At 38.7% G+C, this 27,505-nt stretch overlaps 1 protein-coding gene across 2 annotated transcripts in view; it reads left to right on the top strand.

The window, feature by feature from the left end:
- The first annotated feature begins 6 nt into the window (after positions 1–6).
- ntrk2a (neurotrophic tyrosine kinase, receptor, type 2a) overlaps positions 7–27,505 on the top strand; it is an 88,810-nt gene continuing 61,311 nt past the window's right edge. For both annotated transcript variants that reach the window (XM_017413821.3, XM_017413820.3), the window contains exons 1-13: positions 7–422; positions 2,578–2,652; positions 3,434–3,505; positions 3,903–3,971; positions 5,696–5,844; positions 12,404–12,537; positions 13,774–13,906; positions 14,073–14,144; positions 14,989–15,216; positions 15,408–15,440; positions 15,855–15,866; positions 16,482–16,519; positions 16,782–16,881. In XM_017413821.3, the coding sequence (XP_017269310.1) occupies positions 187–422; positions 2,578–2,652; positions 3,434–3,505; positions 3,903–3,971; positions 5,696–5,844; positions 12,404–12,537; positions 13,774–13,906; positions 14,073–14,144; positions 14,989–15,216; positions 15,408–15,440; positions 15,855–15,866; positions 16,482–16,519; positions 16,782–16,881 (1,351 nt within the window). In that variant the 5' untranslated portion in view covers positions 7–186. The remainder of the gene's footprint in view (positions 423–2,577; positions 2,653–3,433; positions 3,506–3,902; positions 3,972–5,695; positions 5,845–12,403; positions 12,538–13,773; positions 13,907–14,072; positions 14,145–14,988; positions 15,217–15,407; positions 15,441–15,854; positions 15,867–16,481; positions 16,520–16,781; positions 16,882–27,505) is intronic.

The following is a 27,505-nucleotide window of genomic DNA, read 5'->3' as shown; positions in this document are numbered from 1 at the left end:
CCCCCCCCCCCCGGCCAGCATCGGGATTTATTTCTTTTTTATTGTTATTTTTTTGTATGCATTCATTTATTTACTGAGTTTTGCCCCTTCCCCTTCCTTTCACCGGCCGACAAGCCGAAGCGGGGCTGATTCCCAGCCGACCTGGGCCGGGCCGTTTTGCTCAGCGAGCCTTGTGCAGCCGAAGGGATGCGCGCCCGGAGAGCCGGGAGCGGGGCTCTCTCCGCGCCGGGGCGGTGCTTGTGGTGGTGGGTCGTGGCGGTCGGGCTGACGGTGGGCTCGGGGGATCCGTGGATGTCCTCGGAGGCTTGCCCCTCGTCCTGCTCGTGCACCAGCAGCAGGATCTCCTGCGTGGACCCGGAGCGGGGCATCGGCGCGTTCCCCGTCCTGCAGAGCGAGGCGGAGATGGAGAACATCACCGACATGTGAGTGTGGACAGAGTCACAGCCGTCCGCTCGGTTCACGGATGATAAAGGAATGTCACCCTCCATCCATCCTCTGCTCATGCCGAACCAGAATGGGGTCATTTGTTTTCTTTTTTGCGCAATAAGTCCTCTGAATTTAACGCAGATCATTTGGCACGGGTTTGGCTCAGCATCATATAACCTGCATTACATAACTCACCCAGAGCGCATCAACCTGGGAGACTAAATCCAGCTTCATCTGAACAACTTTCTTTTTTTTTTTTTTTTTGGCCGAAAAATAACAGAAATCATTTGAGCTGGCGCGTGCACACGCATGTGCCACCATGTAATGACTTGTTTTCGTGTGTGTGTGTGTGTGTGTGTTTTGTGCTCTGATCACAGTCCAAATATTAACACGCTCTACCCAAGACGTCTGTTGAAATAAACCCCAAAATGAAACGCGCTTTTCTCGTCAGATCGAACATTTTGTTCGAGTGTTGATCGTTCAGGATGACACAGTAAACCTCAGCTTTCTGCTATCCTTACCCCTGACATCCAAACGTTTGGATCTAAGTAGGAAAAAAAAGGCGTTTGGATGAGATAAATTAGGAGATTATTCATTGTAATCTTTTTTTTTTTGGCGAAGATAAACGTCCTTGCTGATGACATTTTTTTTTTTCAGATATAAACAACCTTTATCTGCATGCAGCCTTGAAGTTGTTTGAATGAGCATGTACTCTGCTTTAAAGGCTTTAAAAAAGCGTTTGGCTAAAGTTTGGCTCCAAACGACCTTGCTAAAAAAACTTTCAGGGGTTAAACACTCCCGTCTTGCCTTGCTGGCCTGATTTTTTTATTCATCTGCACTGGAGTCTGAGTAATTGGTCAGAATATAGCAGGTTATCAGTGTGAATGGTTCATATGGGTGATTAAACTCAAATTCCGACAGTGGCGATGAGTAATTTCAGCCTTTTAGGGTGTGCTTATAGTCTAATATCTGAGTCAAACAGATTTAAATGCCCTCTGCTGTCATATTTTAGGCTTATTTAACAAAGTAACTTAATGCATTTTGATAATGTTGGTAATAGCCTATTGTGTGTAGTTAAAGGATTTAAAATACGTTTTTTGTGACCATTAACAGAGCTGAGTAAAGACTGGAATCACAGGAATTACATGGTTGGCTTCACAGCACTTAGATTATGACGGCATCAGGCAAATTCACACAAAACGGAGCTGGATGTTCAAGAAAAGAGATGCCAAGTGATGAGTTCATTCAATTAGTGAAACTGATTTGCAAAACTGTTCATTTGCAGATGGTTTTTCTGCTCCCAACGAGTCATCAGATCATCAATTTGGTGTTATTGCTCAGCCTAAAACATTTAAGTCAAATATGAATTTGTTTAAAAGTTTGTTTTTTGGTAACAGCATACAACTTAAAATATAGGTTTCTTGGACTTTTATTGTAGTCCATTAAAAATACATTATATGGCTTTTTAAAGTCTTTTATGGATTAAAATGACAAAGGTTCTGTGATGGGAGAGAAAAGAAAAAACTGTTTTCTGCCACATTTACTGTATTGTTTTATCTAATATAGTTTTAGATCAAAATATCTTCAAGGATTTTATGCCGTTTTTATAATCCTTCTTTAAATATGTCATTATTGCATCATAAATGCAAAGGATTGAGAGTTTTATGCACAAACGTTTGCACTTGATGAACAAAGTTTGGGATTTAGCTGAAAGCTCTGTGTCATTGGCGCGATTCTGGCAGCTTTATTTCAGTAAACACGGATGTTCTCGGAGCTCTCCAAATGCTTCGTTTTGCTTTAACTGTTCTGAGACATCCTAAAAGCTGCAATAACTGAGCAGCATGCATATCGCTTTTGTTTTTGAAAAACAGTTCTTTTCATTCACCGCTCACAAACCCCCTCCTGCTGACCCTCCAACACAAACAGGTCAAGTGCTCCGCTCAAATACTGCTGAGGCGGAAAAAAAAAAACACAGAAAGAGGAGAAAAATGTTCCTGTTTTCTTATCTTGAAACAATGCTGCCTGTGTGCCGTACATCAGCTGCAGTCCTCCGCGGGCCCGCCTGCTCATGTGGACTGCAGGTGTTTCTGTGTCTCGTTGATGAATTTGCCCCATCCTCTCCTCCTGACTCACACACCTATCTCCTGACAGCTACATCGCCAACCAGAGCAGCTTCTCCTCCATTAACGACAAAGACCTGCACTACTACAAGAACCTCAGGAACCTGTGAGTCTTTGGTGACTTCACCAGAAAAGAAACTAACCGCACTAAGTTGTTAGAAACCAACAAACACATACAGTACAAAAGAAGCTTCAGGGCAAGATGTTTTGTTTAGCCTGTTTTTGGCCAATTATTTGCGTTCTGTTGGACTAGCTGCAGCAGAATTGTAAATCAGCTGAAGGTTAAGCCTTGCTAATTAGGAACAATCTTCCCCTATTGCCCGACAGACACTTTCCACACAGGTGAACTCTGTTTGACATCTTTGTATTATCTCAGCAGCAACACCGAGCCTCATTCTGGCTGATCAGGGCTTTAAGCATCTGGATTAGAAGGCACTAAAAAAATTAAAGTTTATAGGAGCTTTAAATACATCTGATTCCTAACATGAAAATGTTCCAGTGTGTTAGTTTTTATTTGTTCACTTTTTACTGGGATAATTAGTCTGAACACCCTGTTAATAACAGTCTGTTTGTTCTTTTTGCAGCAGCTTTTGTGTCTTATTTTCATCTTATATCACACACTTTCACACTTGCTAGCTTCATTTATCCTAATAAAAGCGTAATTACTAAATTTCCAGAGTGGTTTCACAATGATTCATTAGCTATCAAGGTTTATATATATCTGAGAAAATGTATTTTGAGCTGCACTGTGAATAATAAATTGTTCATGTGGCTTTACTTTAATCTGATGTCAGTATTTTCCTGTTCTTATTAGTGATGCTTATGTTTAAAGTGCTGTGATGCTAATTAAAGACACTAATAATCCTGTTTTGTTTGATCTGTGTCAGAACGGTGACCAACAGCAGGTTAACATATGTTTCAAAGCTGGCCTTTCAGAACAACCTAAAGCTGCAATATCTGTAAGTATGCTTCAAATTCCTATTCACAGATTTTACAGATTAGTTTGGTCAAATTAGTTGAGAAAAAAAACCCTCATTTTTTCTCTAAAATGCTTGTTGCAGGTTAATTGCTGATATGAAACACATTTATGGTGTGATGTAAAGCTTTATATGGAATTTTAAATTGGAAAAAGTGATGTTTTACAAAATGTAACATTTTCAGTTTATTGTCAAATCTTTGCACATTGCTAGAACATCTAAAGTTTGATACTAATTGGGCCTTAACTTAAATGATCTGATTTTTTCCAGCTAAACTTTAAAAATACGTTGCAGCTGCAAAACGAAATGTGATGCTGGCCTGCATTGTTGATGTGTCAGAAATGCATTTTTATTCTCTGATGCTCAATTTCATCTTCAGGAATTTGAAAGATAACAACCTGTCATCTCTGTCCTGGAGGATATTCAAACACCTCAACATCTCATATCTGTGAGTTGACACAAATCTTTACAATCACTTTTTAATGTCAGCTGGCTTTTCCTCCAAGACTCAGTCTTCAGATGTGGATAAACAGGAACCTGCAACAGCTTTAATGCCGCCTCAAGATTAAAGTTTTTACCTTCTTTTAAACTTATAATGTCTTTAAGCAACAAAACATTTAGATTGGGGCAGCAAAGATAATAAATCAAGGCAGCTCAAAGGTGAAATTCTGTCACGACTGTCCATAAACCCATACGTGCCTCATAACCATCACTCAGTCTACAACAACTCTACTGAGATGCTAAAACTGTGCTGAAAAGAAATGTCTGTTTAAAGAGAACATTTGAACATGTCTCACAGTGGCTCAAAGGTGCAGTTTTCTGCTTGGAGAAATGCTGTAGTTGGGTTTAGATCAGAGGATCGACGCAGGTATCCCATCTGTCTGCACAAAGATACGAACATTCAACAACACGCCTGGTCCTTTTAAAAGTAACAGAAACAAAAATCAGCTGATCCCAACAGAAAAAAAAACTAGAAGTCGGGCTGCCATTACCCAAAGGGGGTTTCTACCCAACGTAAGGCAAGCAGACAGTGCAGGCCAGAGAAATATACAAAACTTATGCTGTTGTTTTGCTTGGTCTTTCAGTCTTTTTAAGCCATATGTATTACATTTACAACCACAACATCGTTCGAATTGTTCAAAAATTAAAGCGCTCTGCAACATTTCCTTTTTTTTATTGAACTGATATTAATTTAGGTTTATTATCATCTAATAAAATGGCAGTGAAAGTAAAATGGCTGATCTGTTCTGTTACTGGATTTGAGAGCTGATGTTGCAGTCCGTAAGGCAGAAGTCTTATTTACTCATCGCTGGAGATGAAACAGAGAGTACCTCAGTTTTTTTTTACATCAGGTCAGGGTTAGAAGAGGACACAGTATCTCAGTAACAACAAGAGTGAAGCCTGACTCCACCCAGAAAGGATTAAATCAGCCCCGAAGCACCACCTGCATACCAGCTTACCTCCTTTACATCAGCACATTTTATACACATCATAATTACTGTATTAAAACTCTGTGTGCAAACTAAATCAAATCAAATATAAGTTATACATAATACAAAAACACAACTGTTGCAGAACCCACTTTTAAACAATGAAAAGTTCTCCTTGTTACTTCTCTGGAGGCATAATCAATATCAGAGGTTTTCTAGGCTTTAAATGGAATTTACTTGGCACAACTGATTTTAATTAACTCAGCTGTTTGTATATCTATATACAATATATTCACTTAACTCAGGAGAAAAACAGCTATTAAAATGACAAATTTATTTCAATTTTACTTATTTAACTAACTTAAAAGGTTACCAAAGCCAGTCTATAATAGCCAAACAATCAGCAGCGTTTAAACTTTACCTTTTAGTGCATTTTTACACTGAATGAACAGAGAATTAAGGAATCATTGAGCTTTAAAACTGACAGGTGGAATTTGTTTCCATTTGGTAGAGCCTGGCTCGTTCTTACTTTCCAGATTTTAAGAAATGATCTTACTTCTTGGATGGATTTTTTTTTCTTTCCTTTCAGACATGATAGTACTTTTAACTTGATAAGAATTGGTTGTTATTGCTGAGCTGCTAGGCAGTTTAAAACCAGGGGCCTGAAAGTTACAACGTGCAATCTAGTTGGTATTCTCGTGGTTCCTGACTGAGTGTGTTTTGTGTGTGTGTGTGTGTCCAGGATCCTGTCAGGGAACCCTCTGCACTGCTCCTGTGAGAACATGTGGATCAAGCTGTTGTTAGGAGAGGAAGCAGACACTCAAGAGCTGCGCTGCATCGAGGATGGAGGAGCACGCAAGCTGATGTCCAAACTGAAACTACCTAACTGTGGTGAGGATGTGTACACACACACACACACACACATGGAAACACACAAGGCAACTGGAAAAACCATTGTCACGATTTCCAGAGCGCAAAAAGTTGAAGCATCTGGAGAAAAAAAGGAACCATCCTGCTGATTTCCCTTCCCTAGTTTTATTTAAATATTTGTTTTAATTCAACACACCGTTCTGTTTTTTTTTTTCTTCAAATTTTGCCTGTTTTAAACACATCCTTGTTATAAAGTACCGTGTGTGTGTTTGCACGAATGTGTTAGTCCTTAAATGCAGGACGTGCAGCCTGAGACTTGTAACTGTAAAACAAATGTGCTAAGTGTTTTGTCAGCTCCCAGGGGGTTGTGGGGGAATGTGGGACTGGAGAATGGCGGTTTGCTGTTAACACCTCAGAGAATTACTGCACAAAATAATACAAATCATGTAGCGACAGAAGCCACTGCGGTGATCAGTGAAACATATCTGCTGGTATGTGTACTTGCACGGGCTGCACCAACGCTGCACACGCTTTGTTTCACTTACAGACAGCTGTGCCCGGCCTGTAGATTCTAATTTCTCCTCACAATGAGGAAACTGCAATGCCTGACATATAAAAAACAAACCAATGAGAATGCTTACATGCACACAGAGAGCTTTGGCTTCACGTAGAAGGTTTAAAAGCTGAGTTTGGATGCTGCTGTGTGTCACTGGAAAACTTATGTATGTGTGTGTAGGTTGCATAGGGATTTTTTTAATGTAAGGCATAGATCAGCTGTCAGAAACAGGAAAGAGAAATCTTCAACCCAGATACATCTGTGTGTGTATGTGTGTGTGTGTGCACAGCAATCACTGATATTTTCTAGTTGGCAAAGGGAACATACTGTTCAGAACACAGTAACGGCAGAGTAATATTAAACTCTGTAGTAACACGTGTGTAATTCAACACACCAAAGACTTTAATGAGTCCCAAAGCTGATGAAAATTAAGAGTAAAAAAATGGACCATCTGGATTATGTCCTGGTGACCTGGTGTCACGCAGCAGGTTCATTTCCTTTGTCTCAGAATCATCATGTTTTTTTCATCAAGTAAAAATTCTGCAGAAACACTTAACGTCTGAGCCGCTACAGTGTTTTTTAAAGCACACTTAATTATGAAAACAGGTTTGAGCTAAAAACTTTAAAGGAACAGTTTCTCAGTAAAACTAAAACATAACTTGGCAATCTCAACCGTAGGTGGATTTACTGTATATATATATATATATATATATATATATATATATATATATATATATATATATATATATGTTATTATGAAGCTTACCCACAAGCCAGTCCAGGGGAGACTTCTCCTGACCTCATGCCTTTTATCAGCCTGCAAACAGGAATGTTTATCAAGCTTTAATGTATAAATGTCAGCAGTTAATTGATACTTTATTCTTCTCTTCTTTATATACGCAGCATGAATTTTTCATGAATCTTCTATTTTGGAGTCTCTTCTATTCATAAACAAGGTCAAATTACATCTTGACCCGTCTCCAAACTTGACTGCGCTACTCTTCTCTGGATTTGTTGGCTTCTGGTCCAGAATCATGTCAAATTATATTTTGTAGCTGAAATTTGATTTACGTGCGACAAAAGATCTGTGTCCCGTGCTTTTGCAGTTAAAGCAGTAGCTCAGATCTTTTGAAGTGGGTTTGTGTGGGAAAGTTATGAAGAGTTAATATTTTACTTGTTGTAGATAGCTCTTTGGACGACCCCAGTTTGAAGGTTTATATCTGACCAGGCTGATGAGCTAACGGCTAGTCACTATGGGATTAAAGTGGAAGGCCCCGCCTTAAAACGGCTCCAATCAGAAAAAGTTTCATAGTCATTTATGTGAACACAGTTTGTTAAACATTTTCATTAATGCCAGTTTTGCAATTCAAGGATAGTTTTATAAAATTCTTTTGTTATTTGCGATCACAGACAGCGCCAGCAGCTGCTAGCTGTAGCACATGTAGCGCACAGTGCTAAACAAAAGTGCTGTGCTAAACAAAAACATATCAAATCTGTCCCAAATCTGTTGCTGACAGGACAAACTGCTCAGAAATAGCTTGGGGCAATGAGAGCACTCAGGACACAAACAATAAGTTCGCTTACAGGAAGCTAACAATGTCATTGATAACTCCTATTGATCTGTCCCCTCTGCCTCCCATCCATTAACGGAGGTTATTTTTAGGTTTAGCACAGTCACAGCAGGGCCCACGGAGAGGTGGGCAGGGGACCCCCGGCAAAGTGACATATGAGCTGGAGGACATGGTGGGGAAGGGGTGCCAAATGATGCCCGAGGGCTGTCTGTAATACACCAAAAGACCTCTCAGTCTGGCCAAACTGCTGCTTGTCATGCCTCATCTGTATTTCTCATTTTCCATCTGTCTGTCTGATTCATGTGTGTCCTTGTGTCTGTGGGCCTGAAAATCTCTGAGTGACATTGTGAGAGAGACACAAAGGAGAGGAAATGCCCAGCAAAGCCCCGAGGCTGAGCTGACACTGATCTCTGTCTGTTAGGCTACATAATGCCGAAGCTCCACCCTAAAAAGGCTGCTCCTTCTGCTGACCAATACAATACTGCGCCGACAAGTGCTGCGACGAGTTTACACGCCAAGCCCGCTGTGTCACAGATAATATGTTGGAGTTCAAACAGCTGCAGGTGTTAAAGTTGAACACTGACTGGAAGAATAAAAGAGGCACATAAATCTTTAAGCTCCTTATTTCTACATAATATGCTTCTGCATATCTTCCTTACAGGGATAGGTTGGATGTTTTGAAGTCCATTTCTGTGGAAAGATTTTGATCACTTATTATTTTACCTGCTGCAGAGAGAGCCTCAATTTGGAGACATCGATATAAGAAGGTAAAGGCTAGACAGAGCTGGACGATAAATAGGGTGGATTGTTGCCTCCAGTCTCCAAATTTTCATAGCAGTTCATGCCAACGCTATTTTATAAACATTCAGACCACCATCAAGTTTGCATTACACAGGTGTTCTAGCAGAAATAATATGTTCCTGCTGGAAGTGCCCCAGGAGCTATGCAACTGTAATTGTTCATAACGTTCCTGCAGAATCTTACTTCAAAATATCTGAATTATTGCTTAAAGTTACAAGGTGTCCTAAATACCTTGTCTTTTATTAAGAACTTTAAGTTAAAGCTTTTTTATTTAAACTTAATTCTCATTAGAATGTACAGTAAGTTTCTTCTGAATGTCGTGTGGCGGGGAAACGTCAGACACTGGATTACCCCGACTTCGTCACAACACAGGTGCAATCTGTCTTTATCTGTCCCCCTTAGTGTTTGTCTCTCTGTCAGTTCTTGTGTTTGGCTGGAATGACTTCGACCCTTAATCAGCCCCCTTTTTCCATCTTCAAACAAAGATGCAGCTTGTAGGCACAAGCCTTAAATGGCAGTGCAGACAGCAGCCCACGAGACCAGATGGCTCATGTTAGTGTTTGTGGGCAGGAGGTGCTGTTCACATGTGTGAATTTTCTATTAACAGAAACCCCAAACACTCATTCAGTCAAGACTGAGACCACTAAACTGTAGGTTAAACAACAGAGAATTAAAGAAGACACAAAAACTGTAAAAGAAAATGACAGTAATGCAGGAGTTAGGAGGCAGAGTGCATGCTGACAAAGGCAGATACGATTCTTTCCTTGTAACTATAATGTTTTATGAGGTTGTTAATGACAACAATCAAAACTTTAACATGGCTTTTAGCGGTATCCCACCATCATTTGGGTCTCTTGACTTCCTTACAAGGCCACACTTCTGTCATTTAGGGATGAAGTTTTGTTACCAGCAGGAGTTCAGAGACTTTGATAAGGAGCTTCAAGAATGAAAGAACTTATCTGGTCAAAATGGTTTAGTAAATTACCTTTCTGAGAAAAGAAGTTTGTAAATAAAATTGCACATATGCACACATTCACACAAAGAGACGAAGAAGTTTTCAGTCACGGACAAAAGTTCTGAAAGTGACACAAATGTTGTGTTTTACAAACTTTATGGTTTCAGTTTTCTGTGGCGACAACTCACGCAAAGTGATCAAATGAATATTAATCATTGCAAAGAGCTTTATTAGTTTTTAAAGTTCACTTACAAAAAGTCATTTTCACTGTTTTTTTTTGCCCTGGTACAAAACTATTTGCTAACTTCCTTTCAGTGTAGTCGTATCATAAGCATACACCCATATGTTTGAAATCGTTGGTGTTAGTAGTTGCCTTCAAAGAAAAGCTTGCAGCTACCATTGCTTTACATCAAAATGACCTCACCTGCAATTAATCTGCTGCTAGGAGTATTGCACAGTTTTCTAAATCCTCACCAACTCCAAGGTGAGAGGTTCAAATGTAGCTACATAATCATGCAATCAGTTCAGAGCTTGTTCTGCATCAGCAGCAGGTGAGTGTGAGTGCATCTGAGGTGAAGACTTTTGGATAACAACCTTACAACAAAAAGGGCAACAAAGAACTTGTTTCTTTATAAAAAACCCATCAAAGACAAACTAAAATTCTGCAGGAAGTAAAAGTACTGGCCAGACTCTGATTAATCCTCCTTGTGATTTTTTTTGAACATTTATAAAACCTTTTATTCACAGAAGATGAACGCTAGCGTGAGTTCAGTCACTTCAACCAGTGGAGCCTCCTGATAACAATCCATGTGTTGCTTGTTACTCAACACAGCGAGCTTACTCACAGTTCAACCCAAGAACACTGCCAGGAGTAAAGAGTGGTGTCAAAACATTCACCAGGAGCAACTTATTCCAACAACCCAGGAAACATTTAGTGATATTTGAGTATTTTCAAGCATGATGGAGCGCCATGTGACAAGATAAAAATGAAAACAAAACGGCTCACAGATTATATCACTCCTCAGATTTGAACCCTTTTGAGATCTTACGGTTCATTCTCAAAAAGTGGTTGTAAAAGAACTTGTGAAATGTTTTTTAATTGTTCTTCAGTATATCATAGAAACACAAAAAAGTCTCTAAAAATGTTGGAGCCGCAAGGCATTTGTGTTACCACCAAAGTTTCGCCATGACTGTATATAACCTCAGTTTTTTTTTTGCATATTGTCAGATCCTTTGTGCATTATCCTAGTTTTCACTCCTTTTATTCAGCTCAGTTTATTAAGAGGAGTATTTGTCATGAAAAGTCTGCTGTAGAGTCCGCGTCTGGGTCCTTATATCTTCTCTTGTCGTAGTTCGGGGAAAAGCCAGAAGCTTCAAGTTAATTTAAACAAAGACAGGTCAAAAAAAATGTTAGATAAGATTAAAACGGTCCTAAAATGAGATAAGGCATTGGTGTTAAAATTGTTGAAATAAACAGAAACAAAATCAGATACAAGTGCATCAGCCAAAGTTCAAATCTGATCAAAATTTATCACAGAGTAAAAAGTGTACAGGGTTTAAATAACGGGCAACAAACAGTGACTGGTGTCACAAACCACAGGGTTGGTGTGGTCAGGATGCAACAGCCAGATACTGGGAGAATAACTGTTTTAGGTAGTTCATCAGACGAAGTTCTGCCTGTAAATAACAAACATTGACAGAATTTTTACTAAGCAGCAGATAATGGCTGCCGCAGTGAAATCCAAAACCATTTGCACTCATTTTTACGGTGACTCCCAAGCTTGACTTGGTGGGACGTGTCTGTGTAGGTGTGTTTAATATGACCTGCGGACGGACACAGTGGCAGTAGAACGCTGATTCACTGAGAGGCTGTTAAGACATTTGAATCTGATATGGTAGCTGGCCTGCCACCACCAAAATGACTGGTTTTTACAGCATTTCACAGTGATTGAGTGGGTTGCTGTAGTGATAAGTGGGTTTCCCTGGAGATAAGCGTTCTGCTGACAGACAGAAGAGGTTAGAGAGAGGAGGGGAGGGAGGGCTGATAAGAAATCTTTTCGGTTTTATCTGCTGTAGCTGTCAACGCCTATTTTTCTTTTCTCTTCTACCCTTTTCTCTCTCTCTCTCTCTCTCTCTCTTTTCTTTTTTATTATTATGATTTTTTATCAACAGTGTTATTAGACAAAGGTGGCAAGGTCCTCATTGAGTCTGATTGGTCATGCCCAGGTCACCTCCTGGTCAAATCTGTTGACACACATTAAGACAAACACAGCCACACACAGAGTGTCTTTGCTTTGACAGAAGCGTCAGACTGTGTCCAATCAATTTAGTGCTTGGCCTGCTATAGACATGCACTAGTAATCAGTGTAACCATCACTGTGTTTGAACTCTGTCTCTTTGTCTTACTGTTTGATTGGGGTGCCTTAATGAAAGCTGGTGAAAGAGAGCAGAGGACAGGGAGATTAAAATTGAAGTCTTACCCTGTGTGTCTTTCTCTTTCACTTTGAGGTGTGTGGGTGTGTGTGTTTGCCTGCTCTTCCACTCCTCTTGTTGGGGACGTTACGTGCCTTGTGTCTTAACTATAGGGACAACAGTTGGCCATGAATCCTAAGTTTGCTCCTTTCTGCACCTCCTTCCTCTCCTCTCTCAATCTCCGTACCCTGGTCCCGTTTCGTCCCACTCTCTGGTTGTATGTAGAGGTTCCCATGGCAACGCTGAGCCCATCCAAAATGCCCGTAAAGGAATGGGAGAACGTGGAGCTGTTCTGTACCACCTCCGGTATGCCCAGGCCTGAGCTGATCTGGAACATGGCACTGATATCTAACTACGAGGTTAGCTCACACCCCAACAGACACGTTAGGATTTTAGAAAACTTGTGACAGTATGTAAAAGCTAAAACTATCTGCTAAATATTTTTCAGTTCAAAAGTAGAATTTATCAAGGCGGTAGTTCTGATATTTTGAAGTGGGGGAAAGATTATAGACAATGTCATACCTATTTAACAGTTTTGTACAAAGGGTGTACTTTTGAAACCTTTTAAACAGTTATTTACATGGATAACTGTGGTTATTTGCAAGTACAAATAGCAGCAGCAGCTAGCTTTAGCACTTCAGATGAAGCCAGGGACACTTGTAGCAGGAATATCATAATATATCTGATGGAGTAACTCTGTAATGGAAAGGTTTATAAAAAAAACATTTACATGAACCGCTAAGAAGTTCTGAAATTGAAGTTGTTTTGAGATGACAGCACTCCACTTTTATCTTTAGCCATTAACTTTTCAATCTGGTCAGAATTAAACTGTTATGTTGTTTAAAGAAACCCTGCTTCAAAAGATCTGAACTATCCTTTTAACAGTGTTTGCATGTTTCAACTTTTGTAGTTGTTTAGCTTTTTAAAGAAGTTTGGAAACCATATTTCATTGTAATGTTTTGGTTGCCGTTTGCGGTTCAGTTGAGTTGTTTTTAATATGCTAAAACATATAAAACAACACATCGAATTGGTATTTATTTTAAGCAAAATATGAGTAACCTGTATGCAGTGCTGTGCAAGTTAACTAGTTTGAAGCTTAGCTCATATTGAATCAAACCAAATTAACTTCATAGTTCACCACTTCAAAATCTGGACCTAGTTCATAAGACTAAAATTTATTAATTGTTAAATTTAGATGGCATTGTGCGTTCATTAGCATCATAATTGCGTTGTCATCATGCAGTATTTACAGTATGATTTACATTTGTCTTGTTCTGTGTTCGTATATATTTTAAACTGGTCAAATTCTATGTAAAGCTGTTTTTATGCACCTTTTTATAAGAAAGAAAGACAAAAAATCAGAAATTCTGACTGTAATGTGGACCATCAGGACTATGATTTTATTTTTGGCCAAGTTCAAATCAATACAAGCTTGATGCTCTTACCTTCATAAAATCCAGATTTTTATTTATGCACAAAACCTCCTCTCCTGTTATCCTGGAACATTGTCTTAAAACAACACCACCACCAAGTTACTGATTCTTAAATGGTTACGATCATTTTATCGCTTGTTTAAAATCTGTTTCGTCTCTCAGATCGAGACATCAGGCCAGATTTCGATGATGCGGCTGTCCAACCTGTCGTCCCTGGATCACAACAGTAAAATCACCTGCATAGCTGAAAACATTGTTGGAGGGAGGGAGTCGTCGCTGCTGCTTGATATACTCTGTACGTTTGCCATCTGCTTTCATTTTAAGACGATTAATGTGTCAGTCTAAACAGTAAAACCTGACGAGACTCCAGTTTCTCTCATCTTTTAGCCTTTTTTTTTTGCTTTGCCAGTTCTACTTCACACAATTTCTCTAAAACTTAACTCTTTGTTCTGTATTTTCAGTTCCACCTAAAATCACAAAACTGAGTGATGCAATCTCAGACCATCACTGGTGTATCCCCTTCAGTGTGGCAGGTATGAGAAATTCACACAGATTATTCTCATTTAGTAATATTTTGATGTTGATTATTGTTGTTGCCTGGGTGTGTTTTTTTGTCTGTTGTGTTAGCGAAATGCCTCATGAACCAGTGAATGGTTCTTATTAAAACTTTAAGAAAGTACTGCTTATACACCTACAACTGATGACATTATGGAGTCAACCACATTCAAAATGACTGCCACAGCCAATCAACCTTAGCAAACACAAAAATGGCTGCAACTCAGTTGAGAGTAATTCCCAACACATACTTTGAGTTCTTCACATTGTGCAACATTTTTTGCGTAAAACCTTGGCATTTACTATTAGCATCAACTCTGTTTCTGTTAGCAAATTATCTCATGAACTACTGCGCAGATTTTAGTGAAAGTTTCAGAACGTAATCACTGGATATCCATTTAAAACTGGTTAACTTTTGGGGTCAACCCAATTCAAGATGGCCAACATAGCTAATCAACTTTAGCCAGGACAAAAATGGCTGTCAGTTTTACAGCTGTCGAGCTAAATGTGGTGCGGTACATACTCTAAGCTCTAACAGGGCACTCAGGATCTTGCGATATCCCATGAGATTGCGCGTAACATAATTTACAAGGTCATAGGAGGATTTTGGTTTAAAACTTTGGCATGAAAGGAGAAGAGCGACATGCATTCCTTTAAGGAATCCCAGGCCTTTAATGTGCTTTAGGTTGGGAGAAATCAAAGCCATGACAACACAAACAGAAAATGGCTCCTTCTGCTACTGAGATATTGTGAACTGAGATATCAGAGGTAACATCCCTGAGTTTTTTTTAAAATATATATATGTATGCATATCATTTTCAGCAAACCCCCAACCACATTTTAGGTGGTATCACGGTGATAAAGAGGTGCAGGAAGGCGAGTACATCATGACGATGATCCATGACGTCACAGAGAGAGAGTACCACGGCTGCCTGCAGCTGGACAACCCTACACACGTCCTCAACGGGATGTACACGCTGGAGGTTCGAAATGAGTACGGGGTCGACCGAAAGCAGATTGAAGCGCACTTCATGCAACAGCCCTGGGGGGGTGAGGAGCAAAATTCATTTATTCTGTTTTTACTTTGTCATGACAGAGTTACCGATACGCTAAAACCAGCTTGACTTTCGTTTGAGAAGAAAGAGCAGAACAGAAAATGAATTTAGAAAACTCCTACTGTTGCAGCATAATGAAAATTTTAACTTCTTTTGTTTGTTTGTTTGTTTTGCTCTTCCAATCAGAGGGTCCGTATAGTTCAGAGCCTTACTACTATGGTAAGTGAAGAGTTTTTTGTTATCAAATGTAAAATTGATTAAAAAAAAGACAAAACTCCCCCCAAAAAACTTACAATTCCCAGTTTAGTCATAGTACCAGAAAAATGGTTTTGTGTTCAACCACATCATCATCAGTTTTTTAGGGTGTGTTACACAACATTGTAGCGTTTTCCCATTCTGTGTTCCAAATGTAATTTTCTTTTAGGTATTATGCATGTTAAATATGTGTTGTCTGTGGGCAGTGCTTGTGTTATGTTTGTGTGTGTGATTTTAAACTAGCTCAGAGAAGAGGAATGGTTAAGAGGGTTAGCTGTGAAGTAGCGCATGTCAAAAAATGTCAATGAAATAGATTATTGTTTTGAATCTAATTAAAAAAACAGTGTCTCTCTTTTCTCCAATTCACCCCCGCTGTAGAATCAACCCAAGGTACTGCTACATCTTTTAATTTTTCACTCCAACCAACACAACATTGTTAAAAAATTGTCACACATTCAGTTAGTTTCTGCTACACGGTCTAGTTTTCAAGCCCACATCTAGTTTAGAGCAACAACAGCAGCTTCAGAAATTACACAAAACATCCCAAACCCAATTACATTCAAGCAGCAAAATAATAAATAACAACTCTAAGTTAAATTTACCCAGAGGTGGAAACTAACAAATTACATTTCCTTTTGTTACACTAACTTAGTATTTTTTTGTTTACTTTTTACTTTCTAAGAAGATTTAAAAATCTGGATTTGTGCACAAGAAATGGCCTCCCATTGTAAAACAAAAAGTAACTCAGTAAATTTTTATTGAGTTACTTTTTACTTTTACTTGAGATTTTTACAAAAGTAACTTTACTTGAATTTCAACAGCATATCTATACTTTTACTTGAGCTTTCACCTCTGAATTTGACTAATTAATAAGCTGTTTATTTCTTCAACATAGGATGTATATCATGCATTCTCACTCAAGACAAATGCTGCCATATGGAATAAAGCTGATCACAGACCAGCTTTTTACTGTCTTTTGTTCTTTGTCTCCTCTGTCCACGGCAGACCCTCCACCTGCGGACCCACCTGAGGACAGAGTCGCTGTAAGTGTCCTCTCACTGTTTAACCACAGTTGTGTTTCTGACTCTGAGTTGCTTTGTTCTTAGTATCAGACGTAATTGGATGAACCCAACAAATTTCAGTTTCATCGGCTCTTTGTAGAAATTCTTGATCAGTGATACAAGAACAGCCTTTTGGCCTGGGCCATTTTGTTGTGCTGCATATTGTATTTGTTTTTAAGGTTTCTATCAGCGCCTCCACCAGCCTCACTACGAGAGTCACCACTTTGCTTTTGTTGTTCTGTAGGTGTACGTGGTGGTGGGCATCGCTGCTGTCGCCTTCACTGGTTTCCTGCTCATGTTGGTTATTCTCAGGTTTGGAGGAAACTCCAAGTTTGGCATCAAAGGTAGGACCCCCGACTTTTTTTTTCATACAGAATGGTGATGTCCATGTACGCTGACAAATGAACAGTTCAGAGAATATTTGTCTCTAACCATGGACGGCTTCATGGATGCATGAAAAATACAACCCAAAGATTTACTTCCAAACAACAGAATCAGAAACTAACTGGGGTTTGTTAAACCTTTTAAGCATTCAAAAGAATACATTTTCACATCCTGCAAAAGTAGATATAAGGGAGAAAGCATATGAGAACCAATGATCTCTTCTCATGGCGACTGATTGCTACAGTTTGAAATCACTTTAATTTACTAGACTTTGGATATTATCACACTTCACATTATAACTTTAGGTGGTATTTCACTGGGGTATGACTGTTGGGGGACTGGTTGGCGACTAAAAATTGTGGAACAATTGTAAGAAAATATGCAGTTTTTCCTTTGCAGTCTAACTGAATTCTAAGCATTTGCAACCAAGTGACCAGTGAGCCACGAGGCCATATTTTGCACGACCAGTTTTTACAAATCACGGCCTATTTTTGTGTGCCCAGCTTTCAAAACTGCATTCATGGCTGTGCACATTATTTTGTTGCCCACATCATACTCACCTCGGCAGCTGCCCCCATGTTAATGATTTATTCAGCTGGAGCACACTTTAAAAATGTTGCTAGGCATTATTATTTATCATCAGTGTAGTCTTCAGACCTGGACGTTTGCCTTGGATGTTTTGTGTCTGAGGAAAGCTCCTGTTCAGGAGTCCAAATGCAGCTCTAGTGCTCTGGAAACCTGTTGAAGATGCCCATGACACAATTCAGGTGGGTTCGAGGTGAGCTGGAGTCTCTGCAACTTGTGAGAAAACTGAGAACCCCACAGAAGTCAAACAAATCATGGGGACTCGCTCATGAATGCCATTCACCAACTGGTCGTAGTATCCCAGTGAGATACTACCTTTAGAAAGTCTAGAACTGGATGTCTACACAAAAGAACAAACGAATGGACTCTAAAATAACTGACTCTTTAATCAACTTGATTTAATCAAATATGGAGATGTTAATGTATCCATGAATCCTCCCTGGTCAGGTGGGAGTTGCTGCTGTTTGATATTTGTCTTGGATCTCAGATCTGTTGGTGAATAATACACATGTAGACTAAACTGAACTCATTAAGTCCACAACTTAAACTTATCTAATTTCTCTAACTCCTCTTGTAATTTTTAACAAACTGAATTTCTTGAACATATTTGGCTTGGATTAATTGATGTTTGTTTCTCTTTTTGTGAACTAACAATAACATCTTTATTAGCCCATACTGTACTTGTAAGAATGTTTAGTCAGTGAAAAAGAGCCATGAGCAGACATTTAATTCTGGAAATTAAATTTAAAAAAAAAAGAAAAGAAAAACAAAGAAGTTAATTAAATACGAATAGATCTTGCTGTGAAAATCCTTCAACACACAAGCTGACTGTTGAGTCTGTTTCTGCTCTCTCCTTTCAGCTGACTTTACTTTAGTTCAGTTTGGTTTAAAGAACATCATGCATACATGGTGAGCGACTCAAGAATTTAATGTCCCGAGGAAGCAATTTTATGTCATTTAAAGATACGGTTGTTTCAGGAATAAATTACTTTTTGGCACCGCTTGTGCTGCTAACATTCAGAGCAGCCAAGGTCCACATTTGAAATTCAAATCAGCAAACCAAAAAGTGAATGTAAATTTAGGGACAGAATTAATAAAATGTTTCTGGATGTGTGTGCCTTTTTCTGTCGGTGTGCAAGGTTTTGACCTCTAGATTAGAGGACAGGCGGAGCATGTATGTTTTGAGTGCTTTGGGTGGGAATTTATGGTGTTGTAGGTTCGCCTCTTTTTCTGGGGAATTACATGAGGTTGTGCTGAAGGAGATGAGCTTTCCGCCTCTTAGCGTTATGTAAAATTTTAAATGTCTGTGTCTTGTTGCGAGTCTAAGCACTTTTACTTGTGTATGCGCTTTCACTCATGTGGAAAAAAGGATGCTAGATCTGATTACGGTTTCTTGTTTCTTCTGTTTGCTCGCCTGGTGTCTTCATTTTCCTTTATTTGCATTATTGACCTTCCTCTCCTGATGCAGTCCCATCTTTGTTCTCCACATAAAGCTGGGCGTGTGTGCCCAGCAGCGTATTGACACTGGGGTGACGGGAGTAACTGAGAGCTTGTGGCATCAGCATTCGACTGAGACAGAGGTTTTGATAGCTTTTTTTTTTTTTATTTCTTTTTTACTGTTACAGCTGTGCCCACATAACTGCTGTGGGCTGAAAACTCTACATTTTCTCTATCAGATTCGATGACCAAATTTTCTCAGAACAGCACAGAAATATAAGCACAGATGGCAAAACACCACCGGTGCTAATCTAAAACAAACAGCACTTTGTCATGGCAGCATGGTTTCCTAAATCATGGGAATATGCACGCAGACGCACACACCCACATGAGCCCAGTCAGTGCTGACAATTATGATCAGAAAGTGTGAAGAGAGCACGTCAGGCTGTGTGATTGGTGCAACAGATGTGCAGTGAAAAAGCACAACCGCCGAGCCTGGTTGAATCTGAATGTGGAATTAAAAAAATGCAGCTGGCAAAGAAACTTTTATGAAATGCACAATTTCAGTTCTTCTTTATTGATGACACATGTGGACAACATTTAGTACATGTTTTATCACACAAAAATCAAATATCAATACAAGTTTAACATTTTAAAAAGTGACAAAAGGGAGTTTAAGCTTCAAAGGTTTAAGAAGTTGCAGTGAATCTAAAACACTTTGAGATTATTAAGAACTGCCGGGTTCATAAAACTTTGATCCTGAATTAAATCAGTGCTCATTCTTATGCAATTTTGACATTGATTATAGTTGCATGAAATGTCAAATTTAAAGTATAATTTAATATATTTTTTCCCCATGAAAATTTATATAATTTTTTGACACAATTAAATAAAACATAAATTAGAGCCCTACTGGTCTTCGAAGGAATGTGTATCGCCCCATCGCCTTTCATGCCTCAATTTTAAACTGAGATCATCTTATGTTGAGAGTTAGAGCCGTTTTGGTCAAACCTTGATAATAACGTTGTGCACAATGTCATGTGATAACTTAGAGGTCAGATGGGAACGACTCTCAGCTGCTACCACATCACATTTTAGCCCAATAACTGTAAAATTGACTGTGTTATAGCTATTTTTATGTTTTTTAAGGTCAGTTGGGGGATGAAATGAATAAGCACACTGAATTTGTATATAAACTGTGTGATCCTGTCATTTAAGACGAGCATTTTCAGACGAGTATTTTCAGACATTTGTTTTAGATGGCAAACATTTGATCTTTTCCTGTTTTCGTTCAGAGCTGTTCTTGGCTTGCCCAACATGTCTGCTCCTCTTCCTGCTTCTCCAAACTGAGAGCGCTCTGTTTTCAACCTTTTTCTTTTGGGGCGGGAGGGGTCTCACAACACATATCTGATCAAGTTCTTGCCACGACTCTTTCACTGTTCAAGATATCTGTGACTGAGGTGTTGATCAGTCAATAATAAATAAATAAATCCTTACTGGAACCCCGGTTCTATATAAGAGATCAGATTCAAATATCCTTCCCTAAAGCACCAATCCCTGCAGCAGTTTTAAGTTCTAGGTGTCTTTCATGCAGCTTTGTTGCCCAGGAGAGAAATCCTGTCAGCTTATTGGAGAGCTGCATGCAAATGTGTCTCTGTAGGCTTGGTGATGATTTAATTCCCATAATCTTCTCTGCGTAGGCAGAGAGCTTCATGAACAAACACCAATGGGCACCAATAATTTGGCCCTAATTGTTTCTGGGTAAGTGTGGCTCTCTTAAACATGATACAGCCACTTTTGTTTCTGCATTTAAGTCTGAGACGCTGAATATGGTTTCATTTAGAATCCAGCCTGCTCCCAAAGTCCAAACTCCCAACCACAAAAAGAAGCAAATTACATTTGGAGAGAGAGTTTATGTGGTCTGCCACATCATTAGACTCTAAATCCAGATTAGCAGATTAAAGTTTGAATGCCCTGTTAAAGGTTTTCAGTTATTTGCAGCCTTTAGAGGCTGATCTGTTTTGAAGTACTAATAAAAAAATATTGTATTTGCTCAATGTCGTCAACTAAATTAATGTCCTATTTATAAAACTTTAAATAAAACTATGTTGTACAAAATAATATAACTTATTTGCACATAATTACTGCATCTAAACCCACACTCACAATCATGCTTGAAAAACTGAGACCCACAGAGGAAGAAAAACAAACAAAAAACGCTGAAATGTTGTTTAAATTGACCTGTTTTAGGCATAAAGGTTCATAATAGACACCAAAACTATTTCAAACTAAATCCAAACTTTTGTAAAAGAAAGATCAAGCAAGTTGGTGCCTAGAGGAGACTTGCATCTCCCCCTGTAACCTTTAAACATCTGTAGGAAGAGAAGTGTCAACATAAACCTTACTGCTGATGCAACCATGAGGCAGAAATGTCAGGACAGGAAGAGAAAGATTGAGTTTGAGTAAGTAAATGTGAAGTGGAGAAAGTGAGAGTCAGGTGAAGAGAGTGAACGCTAAAACCAAAATTTGTTAAGATGTCAGAGAAAAAAACTCAGACAGAGTTTGAGAAAGGACAGAGGAAAGAATGATGTAGGCAAAAATTGGAGGAAGCAGATTCCAGAGTTAGACCAAGCATTAGAACTTTGATAGAAAAAGGCAAAGAGCCATATAAATAAATAAATAAAATTAAAAGGGAAATAAAAGTAAGTCCTCTTCTGTCCACTTATCAATGATTCATCATTAGTGCAGGTTTCAGTTTTCTCCCTGTTTGGTAAAGATGCACGCCTCCATCTTCCTCTCCCTCGTTTTTTTATTCTTTACAAAAACACACGCACGCACGCACACACACAGAGCTTCTTTCTGTCGATCGATCGAAACGACACCCTCAAGGTCAGCTGAGCTTTATTCTGGGCCCAAGACATTACAGAGCATGCACAGCATACCCACCTCCTCCTCCTCCTCCTCTTCTTCCTTCCCTCTCTCTGCTGAAAGGCTGCTTTCGCCTGCGGCTCTTGAGGTTTTCAATGAGCACCGCTCGCCCGAAAACAAAACGTGCAAAAGAAGCAGCAACAAAAATAAGAGAGCCCCCAAAGATATTGATCAGCAGTACTGACCAAAGTGCTGACCAAAATCTCTTAAACACAGCAGAAACAAAATTTGGAAGAGAAAGCTCGACGTGACCTTTTTAAATGCTGCTTAGATCAAGTCTTTCCTGTTTAGAACATAATTTTATTCAAGTACAGCTTTCAGAATGATGAGAATCTACTGCCAGGTTTGTTGTGAGGGCTCAGCAGCACTTTGAGCTGTGTTTGAGAGCCTCGACAATAGAAGACAACATCAATTTCTTCTTCAGCAGCATTTCTGAATAAGGTCACCTTCAGAGGTTTGCTGTTTACGAAACTTGATTGACACCTGCCATGATAAAACTGTCATCCTGTGCTCCGGTGTTTACTTAGCAACTATTGCAGCTTGTTTAAAGGTCAGCGGGCTGTTGGAGGTAAAAGGCCTGAAGCGTTTCACTGCCCTGCATCTTTGAAGGACTGCCTGGAAAAGACTGCAATCCTGAAATTTGTTTTAATATTTAAGGTAACTGGACGCAGATATTAAAAAGCAAGTTTCACTGTCTGGTTTTGATGTAAAAATCCCCCTGTTCACCAGTACCACAGAACCTTTTCACGTGCTTTTTACTGCCTGCATCCCTAAAGAAATCCTTTGCTTATCTTATTTTTGAAATTAATGTGTTTAAGAACAATTTGTCATATTAATTGTTTTTGAGTTACAGAAAGTTAATTGATGAATGAAACTTCAACAGAAAACACTAGTTATTATTAACTTTTCACTGCAGGGTTCATTATTCTTATCCATTTTTTAATTGAAATGCAATTATATAAAGCAACATAACTTTCTGCCCTGTTCCCTATGTGTACATACAGACTTTACTCTCATACTGTATCATAATGGTATCATATCATATTGTATGAATATGGAGGAAGCCCCGCTCTGCTGTTATATTATTTCATATCCTGGGTCAAGTTAATATGTTTAAAGTTTTTAAAGTTGAGAGCTAGAGGAAAAAAAGTCTTAATGCCTGTGGCAAATCCTGAAGGCAGTTATTGTTTGAAGTGTTCTGAAAATGGAAGTTGCTCTTTTACAAAGCAAAATGTTGCCTGGAGACCTTGTCTGTGCACTTTCGTCGCTGCTTTCCCCCCCTCCTTTTGTTTCTGCTGCTCTTTATAAGTGAACTCGACTCCTGGAGACACAAACTGCAGCAGGAACCACCACAAAAGACAGTTTTAGGGACTTTATATCTTTGTTTCCTTCTACCTGGGGATAGATTTTGTTAGGTTTATTGTACAACGACGGCGCGAATGCGACCATAAAACTTTAAGATCAAAATGAGGTTGCACTGCCACCGTATTAGTCGACGCTGAGTTCACTGGCCCCTTTAAAAGATGGTCTCTAGTTGTTATTTTTTTTCTCATTTTAGTTTGGTTTTTCATGTGCTCCTCTTGAAGCATTCTCAGTAGACCAAAAGCAAGTACCGAATAATTTTGTCAATTTTGGTGGATGATGAGTTGTAGCCGGACCCAAATGAAGCCGTTTTCAAGAGCTCAGCAGCACTTTTCATGACAAAACTGAGGCAGCGGAGGAACGGGCAAAGATCTGAGGAAAACAAGTGCATTTATATTCTGTGAGAGGTGATTCCAGGTGTGCTGATTACTAATGAAAAACAGGTGGTGTGACAGAAACTGGAAACAAGGACTTTGGAGGACGTTTAGCAGTGTGATCCTAAAAATAGAATAGAACTTAACAGGCAAAACTCAGAACAAAACCAAAAACCATAACAAAGGACTAATTTAACTTTCTTGAAGTTGTTTTAATGCCAACTTTCAATCTGGGGACAACAGTATGTTCTCTCTTTTGTACAAATATTCCTTCTGGTGAAAATAGCTGCCTGAATAAACTGATTATTGCCAAGTTTTACCAGTCAATAATCAGTTTAATCTTCTTGTGAAATGCTTCCACAAGATTTAAAGTGTGTTTTTAAAAAGGAGGTGCTGAAGGCCAAAGGTCCAAAAACTTAAAGGTAGCCGCCATCATCGCTTTTAGGGAGTCCACTGTGCAGCTGTACATCATTTCCTGTCCTGTGTTGGTCAGCCTGACCTTTGCGAACAGTCATAGCAGTGAAAAATGAGACGGCTCAAGCAGGCAGTGCAGAGTGGGAACAGGACATTGTGCATACATACAATTTGAGCATGGCACAGATGGAATTATAGCAGAGCAGCTGAACCCTCAGAATTTGTTTCCACTTAGAAAAATGGAGGGCCTTTAAATTTGATTACTTGCCACTTCAAAAAGGAAGCACTTTGAAATGTTCAGTGTGAGCTCATTTTGAATATCAGACAACATGAACGGACGTTAATAGACCCTACAGGAAACCACGGGGGTCACGCAGATTACACAGCACATGTTTATCTAATGTGCATATTTAAAACATGAAAGCTACCAAAGTCTGCAACATGAGGTTTTCTGGCGGCAGCTTGGATTTATTCATGCAAATATTGTTTTCTTTAATCCAATTTTCAGGCAGCCATTTGACTCAAATGATGGATCAGACTAGAAAGAATATCTCATGGTGCAATAAGGACCCAAAGGAGAAGCTATCAGTGCAGCGTAAATGTCACTATCTTATTTGCATAACAGCAAATATAATCAATGAGACTTAAGGAGCCATTGTACTACCATCATTTTTTAAACTTATGAATAAAAAAAATATAAGGTAAAATCCGTTTTAAATCCGATTAGGTTTCCCTAGAATTACTGCAAGTTTTAGTTGTTGTTTTAAGAGAAGTTTGGAAGTTTCTGTCTTGTCTGACTCAAAGCTTGAAAGAATTTGTGTCTGCCATGAATAAAAGGCTCGGACTCTTATATCGCGACCTAATTACTCACAAGATCTTCTGCTACCTATCATCTTATCACACAATCAAGCCTTAAGAGCATCACTGGATGAAAACAATTTCCACAAATCAATATACGTGTTTCCCTTTTAATGAAACCTACAGTAATAACGCTGCATATGAAGAGATGTGAATCATTTATCAGAGGATAAACAGAGATTGAATTTGATCATCACAGGTGGATTTAAAAACTTTATTAGGTGACTGAAGTCAAGCTCAAGGTTGAGTTGAACTCTTAAATGTAAGATTTCTTCAGTTTAGAAATATTTAATGGTTGCGGCACCAAAGATTTGACAAATAAAATCAAATGTGCCATCAAAAGGTGCATATTGTATCTATTTTGCATGTTTTTGCATAAATAAACTGTATTGGTCACTGTTCACATCTGTCTGGGGTTTTATAGACGACTAAACAATGAATGTAAAAGAATCCGTGACCTAACCTCGTAACTTTATTAGTATCAAGTAAGATGCCATAAAAGAGCTATACTCCTTCTTATATAGAGAGCTGAGATGCAAAAGTAAAACTTTTTACACAAGATTCAGTGTATCTCTTCTTGTTAATTGAAGCTTATCATTTATAAAAAATAATGATAAAGATAAAAACATAAAAAATAATGGTTCAATAATCTGACTATTGACATAAACAAAATAAAAACTCACCCTGAGATGTTTTTTTAATATCCTGAATAGTCAGATTTTCCACTTATACTAATGTATTATGGTGTAGTTTTTGAATTACAACAATTTTACTGTCAGACTCATAAAATTAAAGAAAAACATAAAACACTGCAAAGTAACACTTCATTTTAATGTGAGAATCCTTAATTGTTTATTTCACTAGACTTTATTGTATTATAAGACCAAAAGAGTTTATTAGTTAGGACTTGTTATTTAGTAAATGTGAACCTTCAGTAACAGGGTAGTATAACCATACAACAGATGTGTGAAATGTAAAAATAGTTGTTTTTATGACCTGGACCTGAGATTAACAAGTTCAAACCTCATTGATTAATTCAATCTTGGTTGGCACAGTGACGACCAGGATTAAAACCAAAACAAAAATGTTAAAAATTTACGCAAAGAGAACACTGAAATGCTAGTGACAGAGAATTCAGACAAACCCATGCGCTAGAAAGAAAGCACACAAAATAAAGATAAAACAGGGAGAACCAATTAAAATAATGTGAGTAAGCAGCCCCAGGAGGCAGGATTATGGGACACCAAGGTTCTTCTTCTGGTCCTGGAGTCTGTGTGTTTATTAGACTATGCTTGATACGCAGATAAGAGTTAGACTGTTGTATCAAAGAGACAGCAGAAGAACCAACACTCTGAGACAAATAGAAGAACCTTGTTTGAAACAAGCAAGATGCCATGGAAATGAATCTACCTTCACAGAAGACAGAAGTACAACGTAAGCCATGTTGGAAAAATTGTCAGCTGTGGTGAGACGGGTGTTGTTAGATGCAGAGCTGGGCAATAATGTGACAAAACCCAAAGAGATGTTAGTCTTAGCAACACAAAGGTCTTATAGGAGAACAGAAGGATTTATTATAGACAACTACATAGTCTTCAACATCCTGAGGAGCATCAAAACCTCTGATGGACTACAACACTCAGCTCCTGAAAGACAGGATACCAAAATCACATAATGAGCCCATCTGGCTTGTTTTATGAGAAAAAAATAAATGGTTAAACAAAGAAGGAGTAGATTTATTTATTTTTTTTTGTAGTGCATGATTTGGACTAAAAGGATACACCTTCCAGATTAATTTATTTTAGAAACTGGCAAATCCCACCAGAAATTTCTAAATCTGTTTTCTGTTCAAAAAGAAGTTGGCCATTTAGCAGAGGCTTAACGTCGTCTATTTCCATTCTGCCTTTGGAGATGACGTATCTCAAGAAACTGCAGGAAGTGAAGCAGAGTTTTCAGCTTTTTCATAGTCCTGGAATTGAATAACCTGACAAATGTGGACCTGCTCATCAAAGAAATTTAGAATATTTAAACAAATAAAAACAGCAACATTGATTAAAATTCATCAGACATCATTAATTAGACAACAGGTTCATTAATCCAAAAGGAGATACTTCTAATGACCAATCTGGGTAGTAAAAGCAGTTTTCCACTTATCACCCACTTCTCTCACCAAGTGAGAGGCAGATCAAACATTGACACAATCTTAGCTCCATATAACAGTTCAAAAGTGGTGGGAATTCAAAGGAGGTACATTTTTCTTACAGTACTGAAGATGAGGCCACAAGCTGAGAGACAAAAAGCCTTATTTGTTTCGACAAAGAACAAAATCCGCTCCTGAAAGTGAAGGGGAATAGATGAAACCAGCATCCAAACAGAAATCCACATGTTTCTACATTGCTTTTAGTTCAAGGGGAAATTTAAAGCACAACCTCACTTTGAGAGAAGATCTACCAGGTTGGAGGTCAAATGCACGGCTGAGGGATGATCGAGGAAAAAGAGAAGCTGGTTTAGCATGGTTTAAGAGCTTGTTGTGGTTAAGAGAGTGCAGTGGAGATGTCAAAACAATCAATCAAGTCCTCCAGAAATGCCTTGGGAGAAGAAACAGCCTGATTTTTTTCTTTGGCAAGTG

The sequence above is a fragment of the Kryptolebias marmoratus genome, linkage group LG1 (genome assembly GCF_001649575.2).
Source record: "Kryptolebias marmoratus isolate JLee-2015 linkage group LG1, ASM164957v2, whole genome shotgun sequence".
Taxonomy (NCBI): domain Eukaryota; kingdom Metazoa; phylum Chordata; class Actinopteri; order Cyprinodontiformes; family Rivulidae; genus Kryptolebias; species Kryptolebias marmoratus.
This window is presented reverse-complemented; position numbering and strand designations above follow the sequence as displayed.